The following is a 22,122-nucleotide window of genomic DNA, read 5'->3' as shown; positions in this document are numbered from 1 at the left end:
AGGGTGTTACAGATTGGTATGAGAGCATGGTTAACCCCTTCGACTGGATGAGCGGAATGTGTTGGTCATGCATTCATGTCGGTTACATATGTGTTCCTTATGATTGTATTTCATGTTATTGTTGCATTTGCATGGTGTTTATCATGGTTGTAGTGATGTTTCCATGTAAAGGTTGATGGTGTTTTTGTGGAATGTGTTCCCATGAGTGTATGGTTGTATATGCATTTGTTATGCATGTTAGTGTATATATGTTATTATGCATGCATTGTCAAGGTTATCATTATGCATGTATGGTAGGTCAAACATGCATTGTGAGGTTGTCATATGCAATTATATCATCATGATGATATTAGTATGTTATGATGCTAATGTTTTAGCTGAGATAGAGCAGGGGATGCAGATCATTAAAGTAAAGTTGCAACATTGGACCTCAAGGCAAGAGCATGTTGTCATATAGGTTTGTATGTTGGGCATGCATGTATGTAGGTTAAGGGTTGTTGTATGCATTATGGTTATGTGTATGCCTTTCATTCTATTGATGTTATGGTTACAAACATGATAGACGCTAGTTGATTAGTGTAGTCACATGCATATGTGTCAGATAGTCATGAATGATAGAAACTTGTGGTTGTATGCATTGTTATTGTTGTTTTATGCTAGATAGCTTGATGATTGTTTTATATGTTGTTGATGAGTATGTTATAGGTTAACTTGTGGTTGTTATATGCTAGTAACTTGATGATTAGGGTTATTACATTAAGATCTTGATGTTATATGTATCATGCTAAATTAGATTGGCCTATGTATATGGTTAGAGTTACGACATTCAGGTATGAGTTAATATGTTGTGATACTATGTCATACTAACATAAACTAACTGTGAAGATGTGATTATTGTGTATGAATGATAATTGTTTATGATTTTATGTTGTGGACATGTTAGCTAGTGACTATTATGGATATCATGACCTTATTTATGTTTGAGTTGATATGTCATGAAGTTATATCATGCTAACTACATTGATTGTATAAACAAGATGGCCTGCCCCGAATATGGTGGTGAAGTACCAGTAAGCTATGTTACTGAGATGGAGCATGCAGGGGGTTTATTCAAACTTTTTTTCCCGCGCGGATCGTCATGGCGGCCATGACTGAGTTTCTGGAGCTAGTGGCTGTGGGTCCGAAGGCGGTAGCGTCCAAGGAAGTAGTTTTTTTGTCTAGCAAAGATGGCGTCGGGCCCAGGTGAAGTGCGGGTGGGTATTTTTCAAAATGAGACGTTGGACATCGACCCGACGCCCGAAGACCTCCTCGCCTGCTGGGGTCTGGAAGAGTCAGAGGAGAACCTGCATCATTTCTTCTCGATGCAGGCAGTGAGGTCATTAAGTGTGGAAAGGTCAACGGAAGCGGGAGCTAAGGTAACAGATGTTATCGCCAGGAGTCCTGGGGGAAATATAACGCGGGAAGGGCGGCTATTTAACTCTGCTCGGCCCTGACTTTTGAAAAGCTGGGAAGAGATGTAAAAGTCTCAGGAGAAGAAGGTCAAAATCCAAGTTACCTGGTAGGATCGGCGGGTGGGGGTTCCAGAAGGGCTGAGGAGCCAAATGAAGGCATCTTCCTACAGCCTGATAAGCGTCCTGGATCTTTTGAGGCTGTAGAGGGAGGAGATAAGCTGGAGGATCTGGGTGGAAAGAGGAAGAAGCCCAAGATTTGCAGGAAAAAGGCGGCAAGACCCAGCTGTGTCTTTGGAGTGGATATCCACATAGACAGGGCGTTGGAAGCATCAGAAACCCTTCTCGTAGGCAGAGTTGGTGGAAGGAAGTTCTCGGTGGCCTACATTAAGAAATGGGCACTGGCTGAATGGAAAGAAGCCCCGGGACAACCAGAAGAGTTCAAGATGCTTGACAGAGGCTGGTTCTGTCTTCGTTTTGGGCAAAAGGAGCATGTCGAATGGGTGTTGTCCAAGCACTGGAGCCTAGGGAAGAGGCCTATCTTATTCAGGAAATGGACGCCTCTCTTTGATGCCCAGAAAGAAAAATCAGAGGAGTTTCCAGTCTGGGTCAAACTAATGGGACTTCCTATTCATTTCTGGACTGACTCAGTTTTTTCCTCCATCGGAAATACTCTGGGTACGTTCCTTGTTGCTGACAAATCCTATTTACATTCTCATGACTGGAGCGCAGCCCGTCTTATAGTAAGTTTAAATCCAAAAGAAGGTTTGGCAGATGATATACTTTTAAAGTATCGGGGCCAAGAGTTCATCCAGACCCTGGACTACGAAAACCTCCCGTTCAGATGTCACCGGTGCAAAGTATATGGTCACCTGGCTCGGGATTGCCCTCGTGGTCATCGTAGGCGTCCAAGGTAGAGGCAAAATGGTTTTAAGGTAGAGGAAAAGGAAAAAACGAAGGTCACTGCTCAGAAGGAAGTTTTCCAGTCCAAGGAGGTCGAAGTGTTGGGAAATGTCCAGGGGTTAGGATCAGAACCTATGGAGGGTATTGGAATATCTCAGACTGAGGTGACAACGAGTGTTGTTGTTTCAAATCAGTTCCCTGCAGCTGGTTTCTCAGCGGTCATTTCAATGGAAGAATTGAATCAGGCTTGTCCTCCTCCCCCTAATCACTCCTCCCCTCTCTTATCAAGCACTTTGCATCTGTCGGGTAGTGGTGAGATTGATCACTTAGGTCAATTCTCAAAAGATATGACAGACACGAAGAAGGGACTAAACACAACTGACAGTGTTTTAATGACGGTTTCATCCTCCCCTCCTCTTGCTCCTATGCATTCCGGAGATGGAGGGCGTGAATCTCATTACAATCTAAGGCCTTTAGCTACTAGAAAAGGAAAAGAGTCGGTAGCAGGCGGCTTGGCAATGGATGAGTTGTCCATAGGTCCAAAGAAGTTAAGAGGGAGGAAGTCAGACTTATCGAAAGCCAAGCTGAAGGCTATCATTGATATTGCTGGAGGAAAGCAGTTGTCATTGCCAGGGGTGCTTAGAGCAAAGCAATCACCTCCCGAAGGTTTTAAATGATCATTTTATCTTTCAATTGCAGGGGTCTTGCTAGTACCCCCAAAAAACTAGCTTTGAAGGAGCTGGTCAGGGCTAAAAAACCTGATATCCTCTTTCTTCAGGAAACGCTTGGGAAAGGAGATGATATTTTAGGTTGTCTGCATAAACTTCTGCCGAGATGGAGATTTCACGTAGTGGATGCTATTGGGCATTCTGGAGGTGCGGCTTTGGGGTTTAATGTGAAGGTTGCGCGTGAAATCTCATCTTGGGGAGCAGAAAACATTTTGGCGGTGGAACTCTATTCCAACGAACTCTGTATTCCTTTTCTCTTTCTGAATATCTATGGTCCTAATTCGGAGCGGGAGAAGTTCTGGAACTCCTTCTTCGCGAAGTCCTTTTTGGCGCATCCAAATCTTATTATTGGAGGAGACTTCAACTTTTCGCTGGGCCTGGATGAATCCTGGGGTGTTAATGCTAGAGCGGATCCCCTCTCTGCTTTCATTCAGCAGAAATTGGCCATGTCGCCTCTTGTTGATGTTAGCCCATTAAAGATGCGCCCCTCTTGGAGCAATCGCAGGATTGGCGATGACTGGATCGGGAAGAAATTAGATCGCTTCTTAATAAACAATATGTTGGCGGAGAAACTACAAACGTTCAGGCATTGGGTTGGAGATGGTGGTCTCTCTGATCATTTCCCGGTTCTTCTGGAGGTGAAAGGTGACTTAACTAAGCCAGGTATCCCCTTCAAGTTTAATTCCTCTTGGCTCTTGGATGAATCTTACATCAGTTTATTTCACAATACTTGGAGGAAAGTCGTGGCAAATGAGAATGAGAACCAAAGTTAGCTGTTTATGGAAAACGTATTAAGGATGAAGGCCGCTTCAAAATGCTTGGCTCTTCAAAAGAAGCTAAAGGAGGAAGAAATAATGCAAGCGGTGACCTCAGAACTCGAACTTCTCGAAGATCCAGACAGTCCGGGCTATGGATCAGGTGCATCTCGATCGAGGATACATGAGTTGGAAATGGAAAGAAGGAGCATTCTACAGCTCAGGGAACAAAGTTGGCGTCTTAAAAGCAGAGCGATCTGGTTATAGGCAGGGGATGAAAATTCAAAATTTTTCCAGAATTACGCCAAAGGGAGAAAAATCACAAATAAAATTTGGGAAATGAAGAAAGCAAACGGTGACTTAGCGCTCTCTTTCGAAGATTTGGCTACTGAAGGGGTAAACTATTTTAAACACCTCTTTAAAGCCCCAGCTGAAGCCACAATTGTAGAAGTTATAAGGGTTGCCCAGATTTTTCCGCGTTTCATAGAGGAGGAAGACAATGATTTTCTCATGGCACCTATTTCTAAAGAGGAGGTTGCAAGCGTACTCAAAACAATGCAAAAGGAAAAAAGCCCCGGCCCGGATGGTTGGACTGTTGAATTCTTCCAGCATTTCTTTGAATTCATAGGTGATGAGCTAGTGGAGGTGGTGGAAGAATCCAGACTTTCAGGTTCTATTTATCAACCCTTTAATGCTACATTTTTAACTCTCATTCCCAAGTCTGACCTCCCAGGTTCTTTTGCCGATTTTAGGCCCATTTCTTTGTGCACCTGTGTTTATAAACTTATTGCTAAAATCATTGCTGTCAGGCTAAAACCCTTCCTTTCTAAAAATGTTTCTCCAGAGCAGTTTGGTTTTTTAGATGGCAGGCAAATACATGAAGCTGTGGGAGTTGCTCAAGAAATGCTCCACAGTCTCAAAGTTGGGAAAAAAAAAGGAGTTGTTGTAAAAATAGATTTATCGAAGGCTTATGATAGAATCAGCTGGCTGTACCTGAGGCTTTTACTAACCCATCTGGGCTTTAGGTTTGAACTTGTAAGATGGATTATGAGCTGTGTCTCGTCTTCTTCCATAGCTGTTCTGATTAATGGAGCAGCTTCTAGTTTTTTCAGTCCTGAACGTGGCCTCCGGCAAGGCTGCCCTCTATCTCCCCTCCTGTTTTTGCTGGCAGCAGATGGAATCAGTCGTTTGATCCATGAAGCGAAAAGTCAAGGTTTGTTGAAAGGAATAGAAGTTGCTCAAAATTTTTGGGTCACTCACCTTCTCTTTGTGGATGATATTATACTCTTCAGCAATGGCAGTCTTGAGGATTGCAGGATGCTTAAGAAGATCTTGGACCTCTTTCTGAAAGCGACTGGCCTCTGTATAAATGAGAGAAAATCTACTATTACCTGCTCTGGTCTGGCTAGAGAGGAGATGCGTAGGGTGGCCTTGGTTCTGAACTTTGAAGTTAAATCACTGGAGGACTCTTTCAAATATCTAGGGTTCTATCTGAAACCAGACAATTACAGGATAAAATATTGGCAGTGGATTCTCGTAAAATTGGAATCGAAATTGAAACATTGGAGCCACAAGTGGCTCTCCCGGGCAGGTAGACTTGTTTTAATAAAATATGTTTTAATGGCAATTCCAGTCTATTGGGCGAGCTTGACTTGGGTGCCCAAAGGTATTATAAACTCAATTGAGAAACTTTGCAATAGCTTTCTGTGGGCGGGGTCTAAGTCTGAGAGAGTTACCCCGTGGATCGCATGGGAAAAAATTACTCGCCCTAAAGAGTGGGGGGGTTGGGGCATAAAAAACCTTGCAGATTTCTCCCAATCCCTTGCAGCAAAGTTGGCTTGGAGGATCATCACAGCGGAAAATCTATGGACTACAGTGACTAAAAGGAAATATATAGATCCATTAACAACGCTTGATTGGATCAGACTGCCACAAAAGTCGTCCAAAAATTCCTCGGTGGTTTGGAAAGCAGTGGTCACCTCCGTTCACATCATTGAGAAGGGGTTGGCATGGTATGTAGGAGATGGAACTCAGATCCGCTTGGGGCGCGATCCTTGGATTGGCTGTTCTGAGGGGTTTAATCTATCTCAAGGTTTGGTTGAAGTTTTAAAAGACAGAGGTTTATTCACTTTAAACCAGGTCGCTGATCCCCGGGCCTCTTCCATCTGGAATCAAGGGTGGCTTAAAGGACGAGACTTAGATTTGACCGAAGACAGGTTGGAGGAATGGGACAGGTACACAAGGGATCTTGTTAACTCTTCGGTGCGGCTTTCTGACTCTCCAGATGAGTTAAAATGGGTTTTTGCTCAGAATGGCTTTTATTCCCCAAAGGAAGGTTACAAATGGGTGATGTCTCAAAAGGGTATGGAAAATTCGGGCTGGTGGGCTAAACCTTTATGGAAGTTAAAAGGACCAGCCAAAACAAAACTGTTCTTCTGGTGTGTCCTTTGCCAGAAAGTCCCAACGTGGGATTTCCTTCAAAGAAGAGGCAGGATTGGTCCTGGTAGATGCCCTCTGTGTAAAGACAGTGCCGAATCCGTGCAATATTTATTTCTCTTTTGCCCTTTCAATTCTAGTCTCTGGGCAGCAATGCTAAGCTTAATCAATGTTCCTCATAAATGGGAATGGAAGGGGCTCTTAGAGGCCTGGCAGAGTTGGTGGAACATTTCTTTAAACGAAAGGGAACGATCCATTCCTTTACTCATTACATGGGGGACCTGGCTGGCTAGAAATCAAGCTATTTTCAAGGACTCTGTTTTCCCTATTGGAAGACTTGCTGCTGCAGGAGTGGCTATCTATGATAGTATTCCTATCCCTCCAGCTCCAATTTTTTCCAGGGTTGTTTGTCAAGAAGTCATTAGACACTCTATGCCGTGGGCTTATTTTGATGGGGCTTCAGATATTAACGGGTGGTGTGGGGCTGGCTTGGTCATACATTTCTCAGAAGAGAAGATAGTTAAAGCTTCAGTAGGTCTGGGACAGGGTTCAAATAATTTTTCCGAATTGAAAGCCCTTCATCTCCTCTTCAGCTGGCTTATTCTCCGTAATGTGCAAGAAGTTCAGCTTTTCGGGGATTCCATGAATGTGGTGCAATGGTTCAACGGGGCTCATCGCTGCTACAATCTTACTCTGCTTCCTCTGTTTAGAGAAGTTTCTCGGCTTAGGAACTGTTTCATGGAGGTTTCTCTCAGTCATATATACCGAGAAAGGAATTCTGAAGCGGACCGTCTTTCTAAAGAAGGAGTAGACCGAGAGATGGGGTCATGGGCTGTCTCGGAGGTTGATAATGGGTCTGTTTGGCCTGTTGATCAACCCATCTTTGCCTAATCTTTCTTCATACTTCCTCTGTTCCTGTAAATATATGTGTGTTTTTGTTTTTGTTCCATGTCTCCTTTTCAAATTTCTGCTACCCTGCCATTTTTCTTGGGTTGTTTTCCCTATGTGTGGATGTCCGGGCAGTGGTTCCTATTTTCTCGCAGCGGCTTCAAATCCTGATCTGTGGATGTTGTGGATCCGCGTGGTCCTTTCTTCCATTGTCGCTGGTGTTATTGGGACTTTGTTTCCTCTTACGGCGGCTCTTCATTGATTAGCTGCGGGCCTTAGGGCTGTGCTCAAATGCTTTGAGCGGTTTGGGAGGTTTCTTCCCTCCTGCGACGGGATTTCTGTCTTCGAACTTTTTCTAGCTGAGTCTCGCCCTTTGCTGGCGGCTTCAGGCTTGGCATTTTTTTACATATTGTATGTAATCCTTTTTATTAATAAAAGGAGGGATTTTTCTGTGGAAAAATAAAAGATGGCCTGCCCTGAGGTACATTAAGGTATGAGTTTGCTTATGTCATCAACCTAGTGCTTGAATGTTTGATTATGTCATCTATCTGGTGTTTGAGTGTTTGGTGTCTATTATTTCGTCTATCTGGTGTTTGAGTGTTTGGTGTCTATTATGTCATCTATCCATTGTTTGAATGTTTGATTAATCACATGATATGAGTATGTGTCTGTAAGATTGCATGAATAAATGATCTTATTTTAAGATGATTGTACTAATACATATGTGTTGAGACAATTGATATGTACTTGAGTGTAAGTAGGTGACAGTTGTATCCTTATGTCTAATGACTATGAGTTGACTATGGATTATGACATGATTGTTAGTCTTGGTAAAGGTTGATTTCAAATTGATAGATATTATTGTCTTGATATTTGGAACATGTGGGGTACATGTGTAAATAATTGCAGGAAACATGCTTGGTATTAGCGTGACAAGGTAACAATTGATGTGTTTATATAACTAACAGTTGGGTGATGTGACAATACATAGTAAGCCTAAATTGCAACAAGGTAAAATAAAGGAATTGGGCAAGAATTCCTTTGGCTATGTTTGGAAACCCTAATTCCAAATGAATGAGTGCTTTTCATACTCGAAGTCTTCTTAACCTTGATTTTGTCTGACATTATGTGGGTATGTGCTATATTTATCGACATTTATTTGACATGTATAGCAACTGGTGTCTAGTTATAGCTAGATCTATCAAGGGTATTGGAGTCCCTTGAGACATGGTAGATATGTGTTCAGTTACAAGGAAGCGTGCTTGGCACAACAATATAAGGTAAATGGTGTATTGTTGTGTTTATTTATGCACTAAAAATTATGTGTTTATGGCAGTATGATGCAAGGGATTGCATGACAAAGAGACTGCCATGAAATTCTGAAGAAGGTTCAAGTTGAGCTTTCCTTTGGAAGCACTAGGAACCATGAGGATTGAGTCATGGTGTCTGTACCTAGGTGCAGTGCTATTGTTCTACATGTCGTATATTCAGTGATTGTACCTATGGTGATGTGTATATATAGTGTGTGTACATGTTGTTTATGTAATGTTATGTACAAGGTGGTACAAATGGTGTTGTGTGTATATTACATATGCAATGTTGGGTATAGATGGTGATATGTACATGTTGGATATGTGGTGTTGTGTACATATCGTACTGTGCGCATGTTGGATATGCGATGTTGTGTGCATATGGTGTTGTGCACATGTTGGATATGTGTTGTTGTGTACATATGGTGTTATGTCCATGTTGTATATGCAGTGCTATGTACATATGGTGTTGTGTGCATGTTGTACATATGGTATTATGTACATATGGTGTTGTGTGCATGACTGTACATGTGGTGTTGTGTACATGTGGTATTGTGTACACATTGTACAGGTGGTGTGGTGTACATATGGAACTGTGTACATGTTGTGCAGGTAGTGTCATGTACATGTGATGCTGTGCACATATTATGCAGGTGGTGCGATGTACAAATGGTACTGTGTACATGTTATGAATATGGTAATGGTGTACATGTGGTATTGTGCACGTCATACATGTTGTGTTGCGGGCATGCGGTACTATGTACGTGAATTTTGTAGTTGTGGTATCGTGACATGTGTATTTGTTGTGTTGTAACCTATGTACGTATATGTATTGTGTTGTACGTCGGGTGTAGGTGTATGTATTGTGTGGTGGTGTACAACGGATGTTGGCATATGTATTGTGTTGTGTTGTACATTGGGTGTAGGTGTATGTGTTGTATGTCATGTGTGGTTGTATGTGGGTGATGCATAATATGTGTATGTGCACATGGTTGAGGAGAAGGAATTTGGTATTTGTCGGATGTGGCAACCGATCCAATGCATGTACAGAAAGAACAAAGGCAGAAGTAAGGATCAATAAAGGATAAGTATCAATATTTTATTTTAGTTTTATTATGCATGTGATTTATGATTCTGGTCTATGATGATTATATGTGATCTATGATTATGGTTTATGATGGTTACATGTGATTTACGATTTTGATCTATGATGGTTTTGTTTTGTGCTAACTTGATGTGATATGTTTATACAAGATGATTTGGTCAAAGATGCTAGTTTGATTTGTTGTGACAGGAAGCGAACAAAATTGCAAGTATACCTTATTGATGGGCCACCAATGAGGTATGATTTGAAGTTATTTGAATTTATTTTTAAACTAATGGAAGTTATGTGCTTGGTACAAGAAGAACGGAAATGCCTGGTTGGGTGGTTGAAACTGACTACAAGGATTAGTAGCAACAATAAAAGTAATTCGAACAGGTAGCAGTATACTGGTAAAGCACTTCTGGTACCCAATAGTGTCCATTGATTTCCATGAGCATGCTATGACTGGTATGATGGTTTTCAGGCAAGTATATGCCTTGGTTGTTTGACCTTTCGATGTGAGGAATCCTTTCCAAGGGATGGATTGCCTAGGATAGAGGATGTCGGGGAAATTTGAAGGTGAGTGACTGCATGGAAGGGTGAATGGATTGCCTGAGGGTCTGTATAGAAGATAAGGGAAGGCCATGGATGGATTGGTTTTGGTCATTAGCATTTCCAGATGAAATCAAATGCACATTGGGAGTGTGCCCTAGAACAATGAGACGGTAATTGCTCACTAAGAGGACAAATGGAACAGGATTGTAGTGTTGGGCATTGGACGTAGCTTTGACTTTGGCAGTGGATTCTAGACTTCCTGGGAAGGAGGGGAATCCTGGTATTTCTTGAAGGTGGAGGTGAATCCTTTATCTTCGAGCTTATCTCTTATCATACTTTTAATAATATCATGGAAGCATCAAACATTAATACATATCAAATATCAATAATAGTCTTCTCATGGACATATCGTTCTTAGCATCGTATCATATTGATGCCCTCAATCTACTCCCTATGAATAGGAATCGTCTAGTACAATCCATCCTCTAAGATATTGAGCTCTTGTCCATTTCATAAGTCATGGGATGGATTTACATCATCCTCAATATTTGATATGTAGGGCTTGATCCTCACATCCATCATATGTACCTATGACCCTAGAAGAATAACAATAATAACCAAGTAAATAAACATAGTGAAAGTGTACATGGTGATGAGGCAAAACTATCTTTATTATCTTAGATGTAAGAGTATCTCCTTCATTTTCCTGCACCAACTCCCTCTTGGAGCTAACCCTTCCTGCACTATTCTTCAACTTGATGATCCTTAAGATGGATCACATCCTCATCCAAGAAGTTAGTGAAACAAAAATACTCATGTAAGAAGAATCATCAAAAACCAAAAATAATAAATTAACAAGAATAGTGACACAAAGAGATGACAAAAGTATAGAAAGTACTTAACTTTAATATAGATTGTAAAAGGCTCTCAACTCCCTCTGAGTGCTCACCCTTCCTGCAATGCTCCACATCATGATGATCCTTAAGAAGGATCAAATTTCCTTATCCAAGACATTAGTAAAATAAGTATTCAAATATTCATGCAAGAGGAATAAACAATAATCCAAAAATGACAATTCTAAATAAAAGCAGTATCATAACATAAGCCTTAAAAAATACTTATCTTTAATGAGGTTTGAAAGGATGTTGTTAGCTCCCTCTTGATCCTTCCTCTTGAGCACAACTTGTATCCTTCATCTTCTTACATCGGTAGCCAATACCAACCATCAATGTATACTAGAAACTGCAATATACCCTTCTCCTAGGGTTTATATGAGTCTATCATGGGTTTCTCATCATGTCATATCAGGAAGTTTCACTCTAGGGTTTCTCACATCATATCAAGAACAATTCAGAACCATACTAGGGTTCCAATGTTATAGAACCAAGGCCATATCTAAGGATAATTCAAGGGTTTCTCCCAAACCCTAACCTTCTCTTGTAAGAACAAAGCTTCCCTAGGTTTCCTTCAAACCCTAGCATTCTTTTAGGTATCTTTCATCCTCATCTACTTCCATCATGGGTGTCTTCTCAAGGGTTATATCTATGAATTTTCTTTAGCCCAACTATGATAACATGTTAACTTTTAGGGTTACATTGTTCTCTGTTGTAGATAATAGCATTTATGAACAATTAATCAATTTTGAGAGTTTTTAGAATTCGAAAATCCACAATATCCATTTTTGTGTCGACATTTACAAAGAAGAGAAGGGATTAAAGGAAATAACTATGGAATGGAAGGAAGAAAAGAGAAGGAGATCCGAACAACAAACCCTAACCAAATTATAATGAAAGTAAAATATATTTCATGGAAATGATATAATTCTAGTATATTATTATTATTATTATTATTATTATTAAAGTTTTAATTAATAATCATTATTTTTGTAGGCATTTTTATTAAGAATAATCATTAAATGATAAAGTTAATAATAATAATATTTTATTATTAGTAATAATTATTCTTATTACTAATAATAAGGTATTAATTAATACTACTAATATTAAAGCTAAGTATTATTAATTTTATAATTTAATAATAATTATAATTAATAAAAATGATAAGAGTGCCTATTGGAGCTGCATACTGACACAAATAAGGGCCACAAACTTTCTTGTAGTGATAATATGTGTACAATCCTCATTTGAGGAGGTCGAAAGGTGTATCACCTTATTTTGGCTAATCTGCAGTCAAAGAAATATATATCGAAGTGTTGAGACTAGTCTTGAAGCATAATGTTGGGGTTTGCAGTAGTGTGTGAGGTTGTTGTAAAGCCCTAACCACAGGACGAGAGGCCTGATTCTAGATCATCTCCTAAATTCAGAAAAATGGTAATGTATTTTTTTCTATGTTGAGCCACAACTAAAATAATGTATCAGGTGAAACATGATGAACTGAAGAAACACTAATCTGATCAAGATACCTCTGCAATATGTCATCACCTTATGAAGGCTCCAATCAGAAAGTCACTTTGAAGTATTGTACTATCTCTCTACTAAACATTTGATATTGATAATAAGAAGGTTTGATTAAGGGTTTTCCCCATCTTGGGGTTTTTCCCTGGCTTGAGCCATATCGTTGTGTTCTCTTGTCTTGGCTTGTCTTCTGCACTTACATTTAATGTTCTTTCAGTAGTTACTATTATATGATGATGATGATGGTGATGGTCAATGTGATTATAATATAATGGGATAATGATCTCATGATGTAACTAACCTAAGCAAAGAAGATGTTAACCTAAATTTAACAGGAACAAAAAAGATCAACAAAAGAAAAACATGCACATTAGAGACACCAGGATTTGGTCAGAGACTAGGGAAAAACCCCACAAGGGGAAAAACCCATAATTCAATTATTATTCTTCTATTATATATCCATGAATTGATGGCAATGATGACAATGAGGAAGATCCTATCAGATTTCCCATTCAAGATACTGATGGAAGTGTGCACATGAAGAACATCCCTCCATCTTTTCTTCCAAAATTTCATGGTCTAAGGTCATAGGATCTGGAAACATTTCTCTTTGAATTTGAGATTGATTTTAGATCTTATGGTTACTTATTAAAAACTCAAAAATTGAGATTGTTTTCACAAAAAATTGAAGGATAGAGCTCTTAAATGGTTCATGAGTTTAGGGACTAATTCAATAAGATCATGGAATGATATGCAAAATATATTCCTAGAGAAATATAAAGATCATGATCTTAAAGAAGAAATATTTAGAATGAATCAAAGAGAAGATGAGAGTCTATAGAATCTAATAGAGAGGTTCATGTATAATCTTAAGAGGGCAAAACTACATCATTTAGGATCCGACACACTAAAAACCCTCTTACTTAGAATAATTAGGGATGAGTGGATTGATCTCCTTAATCTCATAAGTAGAGGTGATGTATATCAATTATCATTTGAGGAAATTTGTGAAACATGCCAATGCATATCAAGAGGAAAAGCAAGAGTAGGTAAATCAACATCAGTATTGGTAAATCAAGCTAAACTTGGAAATTTGTTTGATGACTTTAAAACATAAATTCTTAGAAATCTAACCAAACAAGTAGAAATGTTAAGAATACAAAATGAGAAAAAAGAAGATGTTTTTGTTGTCCATGCAGAATCACATGATGTTAAATGTTGCTCCTCATTACTAAGGTTGAAGGAAGTTCACCAAGAGGACAATGGAGCAAGTCAATTGCCAATGTAGTAATGTTATGTAGCTCCAAGAGGACCATGGCAGCCTATTCAGCCTGACATGATGCAAGAGCCTAATTTACAATTTCAAGCTTATGCACATCCACCTCAAAGTAATTGGAACACACTCCTTCCTTGGCAACTTTGGCCATCTCAACCCCAAAACCAATCTTGGCAACAAGGTTGGCAAGGAACTTATGGGAGACATCCACAATATCCTCAGTATTTTCCTCAATATCCTCCATACCAAACTCCATGTTATCCTTACCATTCACCTCCACCACAACCACAATCCCATCCACATCCATCTCAAATATACATTCCCACTCAACTACCTGTACCACCATTTCCAAACCCACACATTAAAGTAGCTCAGCCCACTTACAATGCTGAGGTACAACACTTCCAAACAACTCCTCTTGAGCTCAATGGTATTCACCATAGCTCAAGAAGAGTATTGCAAAAAAGAGATTATATTGATATCATTGAAGGACCACATCCAAAAGAAGAAGATTCAAAAGAGAAGATCAAAGAACCATGGGCTACATTTGATGAAGAGTAGACAACAAAATCAGAGAGTGAGAAAGCTCCCTCATGGTTACCATCAAATCCTCCATGTATTCAAGAGATCAATCAACAAAAAGAGGAAGACTTGAAGGTCATGATAGAAGAAGACATACAAGATGATCTAAATCAGCAAGTGGACCAGAGGCATCACAACTATATTGAAATATGGTTCCAGACAGTCACTAAGTTGTAGCATCACTTTCTTCCTCAACTATGCTTGATCATTTCAAAGTCAAATCATTTGGTCTCTGAAATCCAGGTACATGTCAAAGCATACATTTCAAGCCTCCACATCATTTTGTCTATCATCTTGATGTGCACATGGCTCCATTGGAAGTATTCTTATACTTGAAAGTGATTTTGTTTTTCAAGTAGGGTAGGGTAGAAGAAGAAAAAAATGAAAAATAAGAGGAAAAATTAAAAATCTAAGGTGAAAACCTCCTTGGAGGTGCATCAGATTGGCTCATTGATTGAAAATCTCCATGAGGCGGTCAATGGGTTGGAAAAAAAAAAAAAAAGATCCTAGGTGAAAACCTCCTTTGAGGTGCCTAGGCAAACCTACTAGTTGAAAACCTCATTAAGGCAGCTAGTAGGCCTAGAAGAAAAAAAAGAGAAAAAAATAAAAGAATCCTTGCTCCATGCATGCATGTACTCTCCAACATCTGCAAGCAACAAGAACAAAGTTGATACCAAAAGGAAAATTGGTTAAGCATAGTCAAAAGAAGTCAAAATTTGACATTCTCCTACTTCGCTCAAATGCTCCAACAAGGCCAAGTCCATGCCAATCCATCACCCTCATCCATTTTCACCATCCACCCATCATTCTCAAGCTTCTACTACTCATTTTCCTTGTTGTCCTAAAAAACTACAGGATGCTCTGTTTTACTACAAGATATAAAAATACATAGAGCAGAAATTTGTTTTTCCATAACTTGAAAACCATGCATCCATTTGCCAGGCTGTTTTAGGGGGAGATGAATATGGATGATGATAACATGCTCAAGAAATTTCAGCAAATTCCAGTGCACGATTTCCAAGAAATTTGCCTCCATCACCTTTAGCCAATTTTGCATTTTCTCAATATCCGTGCATCCATTTAAAAATATGTTTCATGGGGAGATGCATATGGACGATAGTAACATGCCCAAGAAATTTCGGCGAATTCTAGTGCACGGTTTCCAAAAAATCAACCTCCATCACCTTCAACCATTTTAAGTTTTTCTCGATATATGTGCATCCATTTACCAAATTTTTTTTATGGGGAGGTGCATAATGATGATGGCAACATGCTCAAAATGTTTCAGCTCAATCCAATCTACTGTTGGGGAGATATGAACAAAACAAGCTGCTATCCTGTAAACCTACAGGATATAGAAAAACACCTACAGGATTGGAAGTGAACAGTTTTAAAGGAGATCCAGAGGTCAAAGAAGCTCTTCCAGAGCTTAGCAGCAACATCAGGATCATCAGCATCACCATCTAATAGTTGCACATCAACATCAACTCAACATTAGTATGCATGTCTCTCCAACAACCATAAGGTAGGTATAGGTATACAATATTCTTGACCTCTTCTCTTGAGCATATTAAAGTTATAAATTTGTTATCAATGCATGAGAAATGAGGTTTTATAAGCTAAGGATGGGTCAGCAGTCTCAGCCGCCTTCAACTAGTTGATTGCAGCTCACTCCTTCACTCATGCAATGTTGAGAAGTCAAATTATGAAGGGTGATGATTTCAAGGAATGAGGACAACAATTAAAAGAAGAAATTTTTGCAAAGGCCAAGGTCACCACAGCACTCCAAACCCTCCATCCACTTCATATTCACTATCTATTCATTATTCATCCATCCCATTTCATTTTTGACAAAAAAAAGAAAAACAAAAAAACAAAAAACAAAGAGAGCATCCTCTCCATTTTCATGAAATTTCCATTTTCAGGTCAACAAGAAAGACATTCAAATAGCAAAGGAGGATCGCAAAGAGACCTCTATCACTTTGTCACTCAAATTTTTATTTTACCACCCATTACCATTCATTCCTCCACCATTTTTGTCATTTTTTTCACTCCTTTACTTCAATTTACAAAGGGACTGTGTTTTCTACAAGATCCCTTGTAAACCTATAGGATGATCTTGTAGGAATTACAGTGACCCAGAAATCCTACAAGAGGCAGTCCTAAGGAAAATAAATGACTTGCTATGCCAATAAGGGTGTGGAAGACTTTGCCAATCTAAAAAAATATTCAAGAACTCATCTTGAATAAGGGAAAGAAAGCAAGATAATGGTCTCAAGAAACAATGATTTTTCTTTGAACAAATATGTTTTTGGGCTTGTCCTTGTAGAGATTACAGTCAAGATTCTTAATGCAAAAGGGAGAGGCCACGAGGGCCATGGATGAGGCACAATGAGGTCACTAAGTTGCTCAGAGGATGAGCAACACTTTTAGCAAGGGGGTATGATGGACCTCTAAATTAGACATAAATTAAGGCCCATGCCTCTAATTTAAAACATAAATTAAGGCCTATGACCATCCTTCAACACATTAAACCTCTCTTTTTGCATTTTAACTTTAATACATTCATTAGGAAGGTTTATGAATAATTAAATATTTGTGCCTAATATCATTTATTTTTGTGGAATATTATCAGAATATTGGGCAAATTATGAAGAGTTGGAGGAGGAGATAATTTAGGGACTTGTTCCCTACTACTGGAGGATCAATAAAAAATAATAATTCAATAAGATATTATGGAATTATGGCACAAATTGTGGAACTCCAATGATTGAGAAAATCTAATGTGTTCCACTAATCGAGGGAGCAAATCCACCAATCAAGGGAGCAGATCCAGAAAATCTAGGAATGTGTTCCACTAATCACGGGATTTCAGTGGGGAAAACTTTATCCATTCATGGGGAATGATTCTTAATCATTTTTTATAAGTACCAAGTCAAATTTTCCTCTAGGGAATGATTGAGAAAATCTAGGAATGTGTTCCCTACCATTTAATGGAAATTCCTAGTATTGGGCACTAGATCCACTAATTAAGGGATTTTGGTGGGGAAAGCTTCGTCAATTCATGGGGAATGATTCCTAATCATTTTTTATAAGTACCAAGTTGAATTTTCCTCCAGGGATATTTTCATTAGTGTTATTGTGGAGAGAGCTTGTATTTTTACAGCTCCATTGTATTTTCTTGCAGGGATGTAATTGTATTGATGAAAATAATGAAGATTGGTGTCATGTTTAGCTTCTAAATCTTGTTCTCCTCCATAGGTCTCTGAGTTTCCTTGGGCTTGGTCATCTGAGGAGCCTCAGAGCCCTTTTGTATCATCTTCTTTCCTTCTTTTCATTACTTATTCAGATGCATCTCTAGTTTTTATTTCTTTCTAATTCTACATTTAGTATTAATGATTTATTATTTTAGGACTGAGTTAAATGGTTGATGTAAGTTATTTTGTAGGATCACAAGCATTATTTCATCCTTGGAAAAGCTTTGGAAGTTCATAATAATCATTGAGTTTCTTGGATTAGTCTTCTTATTCCCAAATCTAGATTGTTGGACCTCCTTTTTAGCAAAAAAAAAAATAAATTTATGCTATTTTTTTAAAGTGTGCTAATGAGATTAAATCGACTTGATTTCACTTGCATTAGATCACAAAAACATTCTAGTTCATAACAAAAATTACACCATTTCATTTTCACTTTAGTTGGTTAGGCATTTTTTAGATTTACTAGCTCACTAGTTCTCGAATTTCTAGATTTTTGACTAGTAATGTTTTTTTTATTTTCTTAGAATGGGTTAATAGAGGTATTTTTGAGTGATTCCACTTGGAGTGGGGACCTAAGACATCCTATTTAATAAAAAAAAATGTCCCATCTAATTTGGATTTGATTTTCTTGGCCATTAAACCCTCACTAATTTCATCATTTCACAAGGAAACTTCTCCAAGATTCTTGAGCAAATCCATCCATCTCCCAACATTGGTTTTGCGTCCTGAGTGATCCTAGGATTTTTCCCACTCCATTCCACCCATCACACACCTTTCCTATGCCTCCCATCACTTCCAACACCTCACATTTTTCTCTCGGATGTATCCTGTAGGTTCATTGTAATTTCTATAGGATCATGCTGTAGGTTTCTAGTACATCATGTAGGTTTTACTAAAATGGCCTGTTTTGAGGCCGAATTGAGAGAAAACCTCTAGGAAGTCACCAAAAGCCTCCCAAGGATCTCCCACACCATAAAAAAATCTCCTAACCCTTCCATCCAACCTCCAACATCCTTAATTCACCTGCCACATCACCAAAAGAAATTAGTTTGCATACTTGATTTTGCATGAAAAAAAGAGAGACAAAAACAGATTTATTTCAGTCCCTTTACTTGCACATTAGTGATGTTTGATGCTTCTTAATTCCATGCTTAGATAATAGCATTTGGTTCATGATAATTTAGCATTATTGCAAAGCATAGTTTCTTGGCAGTTAATTAAGAAATAGTGTGATCTAGCATTGAATTTCCATCTCTTTCCTTGTACTTTCTTTCTTGCAATAGGTTAAGTTTCCATTTCAAACATTTAATTCTTTGCAATTAGTTTAGGATTTGACTTTAGTACATGCACTCCATTACATCATGACAACAAAGGAATGACACATTGTATTCCACACATATAGTGCCGATACCTCTTAAGTTTGTACGAACCCCGGGTTGATAATTAAAGTCAGTAGCCTTAGGAGTTGCAACATTCTTGTTGCAATACTGAGGCTCATCAAATGTACCTTTATTATATGGTGTTAATGATTTTGGTTACCACTTATATGATTATAAAAATCACAAAATCATTAGGACCAGAGATGTCATATCCAATGAAAAGGTCTTGTATAAGGATTAGATGTAGGGAAAGGAATAGGAAAAGGAAAGAAAAGAATACACAATGCAACATCCATAATAACAACAACAACCACAACAACAAAAATCACCTCAAACACTTGAAAGTGGTGCTATAATATCTTCCAGGATAAGCAGACCCCTTAAATGATACTCTCCTTCATCATATTATGTATTATTGACTGATTGCATGTATAAAATAGAAAGAAGTGGGAGCAAGTGAAGGAAGAAGAGATGGATTGTTGGGTGTGGAGCCTCATTATCTTCGGTATCCAAAGGTATCGCTGCATTGGACCCCAGTTTGTAATGGGGCGACAAATCCACCTGTAAAATATATGCTGCAGGGGGGGTCCGGAGGGGCAGCTACGACCTATGGGAACCCCCCCCGGCTAGGGATCAGAGGCAGCTCCCCCAAAGCTAAAAATAGATGTAAAATTTCCTTGTAAAATGTTGTAATTTCGCAGTCAATCTAGGTCGTTCATTAGGCGTAGATCTGACGGTAGAATTTATGTTCCATTTATGGTTTTTTGCACTAGAAGGAAACCCCTCGCTATATATGAGGGAATTGTATTGTGTCTATGCATATCTGTATTTTGAGTGAGGAAGAGAGAAGAGATTGAGAGCAAAGAGGGAATTACAACGGATCTGCTGTAGGTTGTATCTCTTCAGTTTTCTAGATAATATAAAAGGAAGGACTAGCCGTTTCTCCGTGGACGTAGCTCAAATTGGGTGAACCACGTATATCTGTGTCTCTCTTGTTTTTTGTGTTTTCTGTGTTAGTATTTCTACAATATATTTTATGTGTTTTGTTGCTCTATAATATATAAGTTGCTAACAATTGGTATCAGAGCCAAAGGTCTATTTGGCTGATAAACTTGCAGGAGAAAAGGGTTCCTAGTTCGAGTGGGAGCAATGGCAGAAGATGGTAGGTTTAGGGTTGGAAACTTTAACAGTCGAAACTACCAGTTGAGGAAGATGCAGATGGAAGATTATTTGTACCAGAGAGATTTGTACCAACCATTGAGTGGAAAGGAAAAGAAGCTGACGAGTATGACAGACACATAATGGGATATTCTCGATAGAAAGGCACTTGGAACAATACGGCTATGCCTAGCGGCATCGGTAGCCTTTAATATTTCAAAGGAAATGACAATAGAGGGTTTAATGTTGAAATTGGCCCAACTATATGAAAAACCCTCAACCTCAAATAAGGTATTTCTTATGAAGCGTTTATTTAATATGAAGATGTCATAAGGTGTATCTATTATTGATCATTTAAATGAATTTAATACAGTTACCAGTCAGTTAAGTTCTGTAGGGGTAACTTTTGATGATGAAGTTAGGGCTCTGTTATTTATATGCTCATTGCCAGAAAGTTGTAATGGTTTAGTTATGGCCATTAGTAACTCTATCTCTGGATTTAGTACTTTAAAGTTTGATGATGTTTTCGGTGCAATCCTTAGCGAGGAAATGCGACGAACAAGCTTTGGTGAGACATTAGGTAATGCTTTGACTGCAGAGAATAGAGGAAGAAAAATGGAAAGAGGAAAGAGCCCAGGATATCGCAGTAAGTCAAGGACAGGAAGATCGAAGTCCTAATCAGGGATAGTGTGTTGGAAACACAAGAAGAAAGGACACCTGAAGAAGGATTGCAAGTCTTGGAAGGGAAAAGGAGACGTGCAACAAGAAAACAATCATGAAGCGAATGTGACAGGTGTTGTGTTGCAAGATGCTTTGATTCTTTCATTAGAAAATATTATTGATGCTTGGGTGGTAGATTCAGGGGCCTCATTCCATGCCACACCTGATAGGAAACATTTTCATGATTATGTTCAAGGAGATTTTGGACAGGTTCAATTGGGTGATGATAATCCCTATAAAATCATTGGAATGGGTACAATTTTCATAAAACAACAAAATGGAAAACAATGGATATTGAAGGAGGTAAGGCATATTCCTGATTTGAAGAAAAATCTAATTTCAACAGGGCAGTTGGGAGGTGAAGGCTGTGTAACTACTTTTACAGATAAAGCTTGGAAGGTCACTAAAGGATCCCTGGTAATAGAAAAATGAGAAAAGTTTGGTACATTGTATTTATGAAATGGTATTTATAATTCTATTAATGCTTTAACCTCTACAAGAGTAGATATAGAATTGTGGCATCATAGGCTTGAGCACATGAGTGAGAAGGGAATGCAAATTCTTCACTCAAGAAATTTGTTGCCAGGTTTGAAGCATTTTGATTTAAAATTCTATGAGAATTGTGTTTATGGAAAACAGAAGAGAGTCAGATTCCTCAGAGTTGGGAAAGAAAAGAAGAGCGAAAAATTAGAGCTTGTGCATACAGATGTATGGGGACCTGCTCAGGTATCATCTCTTGGTGGCTCTCATTATTATGTTACTTTTATTGATGATGCAACCAGAAAGACTTGGATTTATTGCATTTGAAATAAATCTGATGTATTTGATACTTTCAAGAAATGGAAAGCTTTTGTTGAAAATGAGACAGGAAAAAGGTTGAAGTGTCTCAGATCAAACAATGGAGGTGAATATTACATCAAAGAGTTTGATAGGTACTGTTCATAGAATGGAATTCATAGAGAGAAGACAATTCCAAGAATACCACAAGAAAATGGTGTGTCAGAAAGGATGAACAAGACAATCATGGAGCGTGCAAGGTGTATGAGATTGCATGCAGGATTGCCTTTACAATTTTTGGCAGATGCTGTAGATACTGTTGTTTATCTAATAAACAGAGGGCCTTCAAGTTCCTTGGATGGTGGCATTCCAGAGGATGCATGGACAGGTAAAAAATGTGAACTACTCATTTTTAAAGACTTTTGGTTGTGAAGCCTTTGTCGACATTAATA

At 38.6% G+C, this 22,122-nt stretch overlaps 1 protein-coding gene across 1 annotated transcript; it reads left to right on the top strand.

Moving 5' to 3' along the window:
• Positions 1–3,024: 3,024 nt before the first annotated feature.
• Positions 3,025–3,852, top strand: LOC149251680 (uncharacterized). The gene has a single exon (XM_089453965.1). The coding sequence runs from the start codon at positions 3,025–3,027 to the stop codon at positions 3,850–3,852; it is 828 nt and encodes a 275-aa protein (XP_089310091.1).
• The last annotated feature ends 18,270 nt before the right edge of the window (positions 3,853–22,122 follow it).

Source organism: Pinus tabuliformis, chromosome 7 (genome assembly GCF_031772625.1).
Source record: "Pinus tabuliformis cultivar Carrire ecotype Pingquan chromosome 7, CPIR1, whole genome shotgun sequence".
In the NCBI taxonomy this organism is placed as follows: domain Eukaryota; kingdom Viridiplantae; phylum Streptophyta; class Pinopsida; order Pinales; family Pinaceae; genus Pinus; species Pinus tabuliformis.
This window is presented reverse-complemented; position numbering and strand designations above follow the sequence as displayed.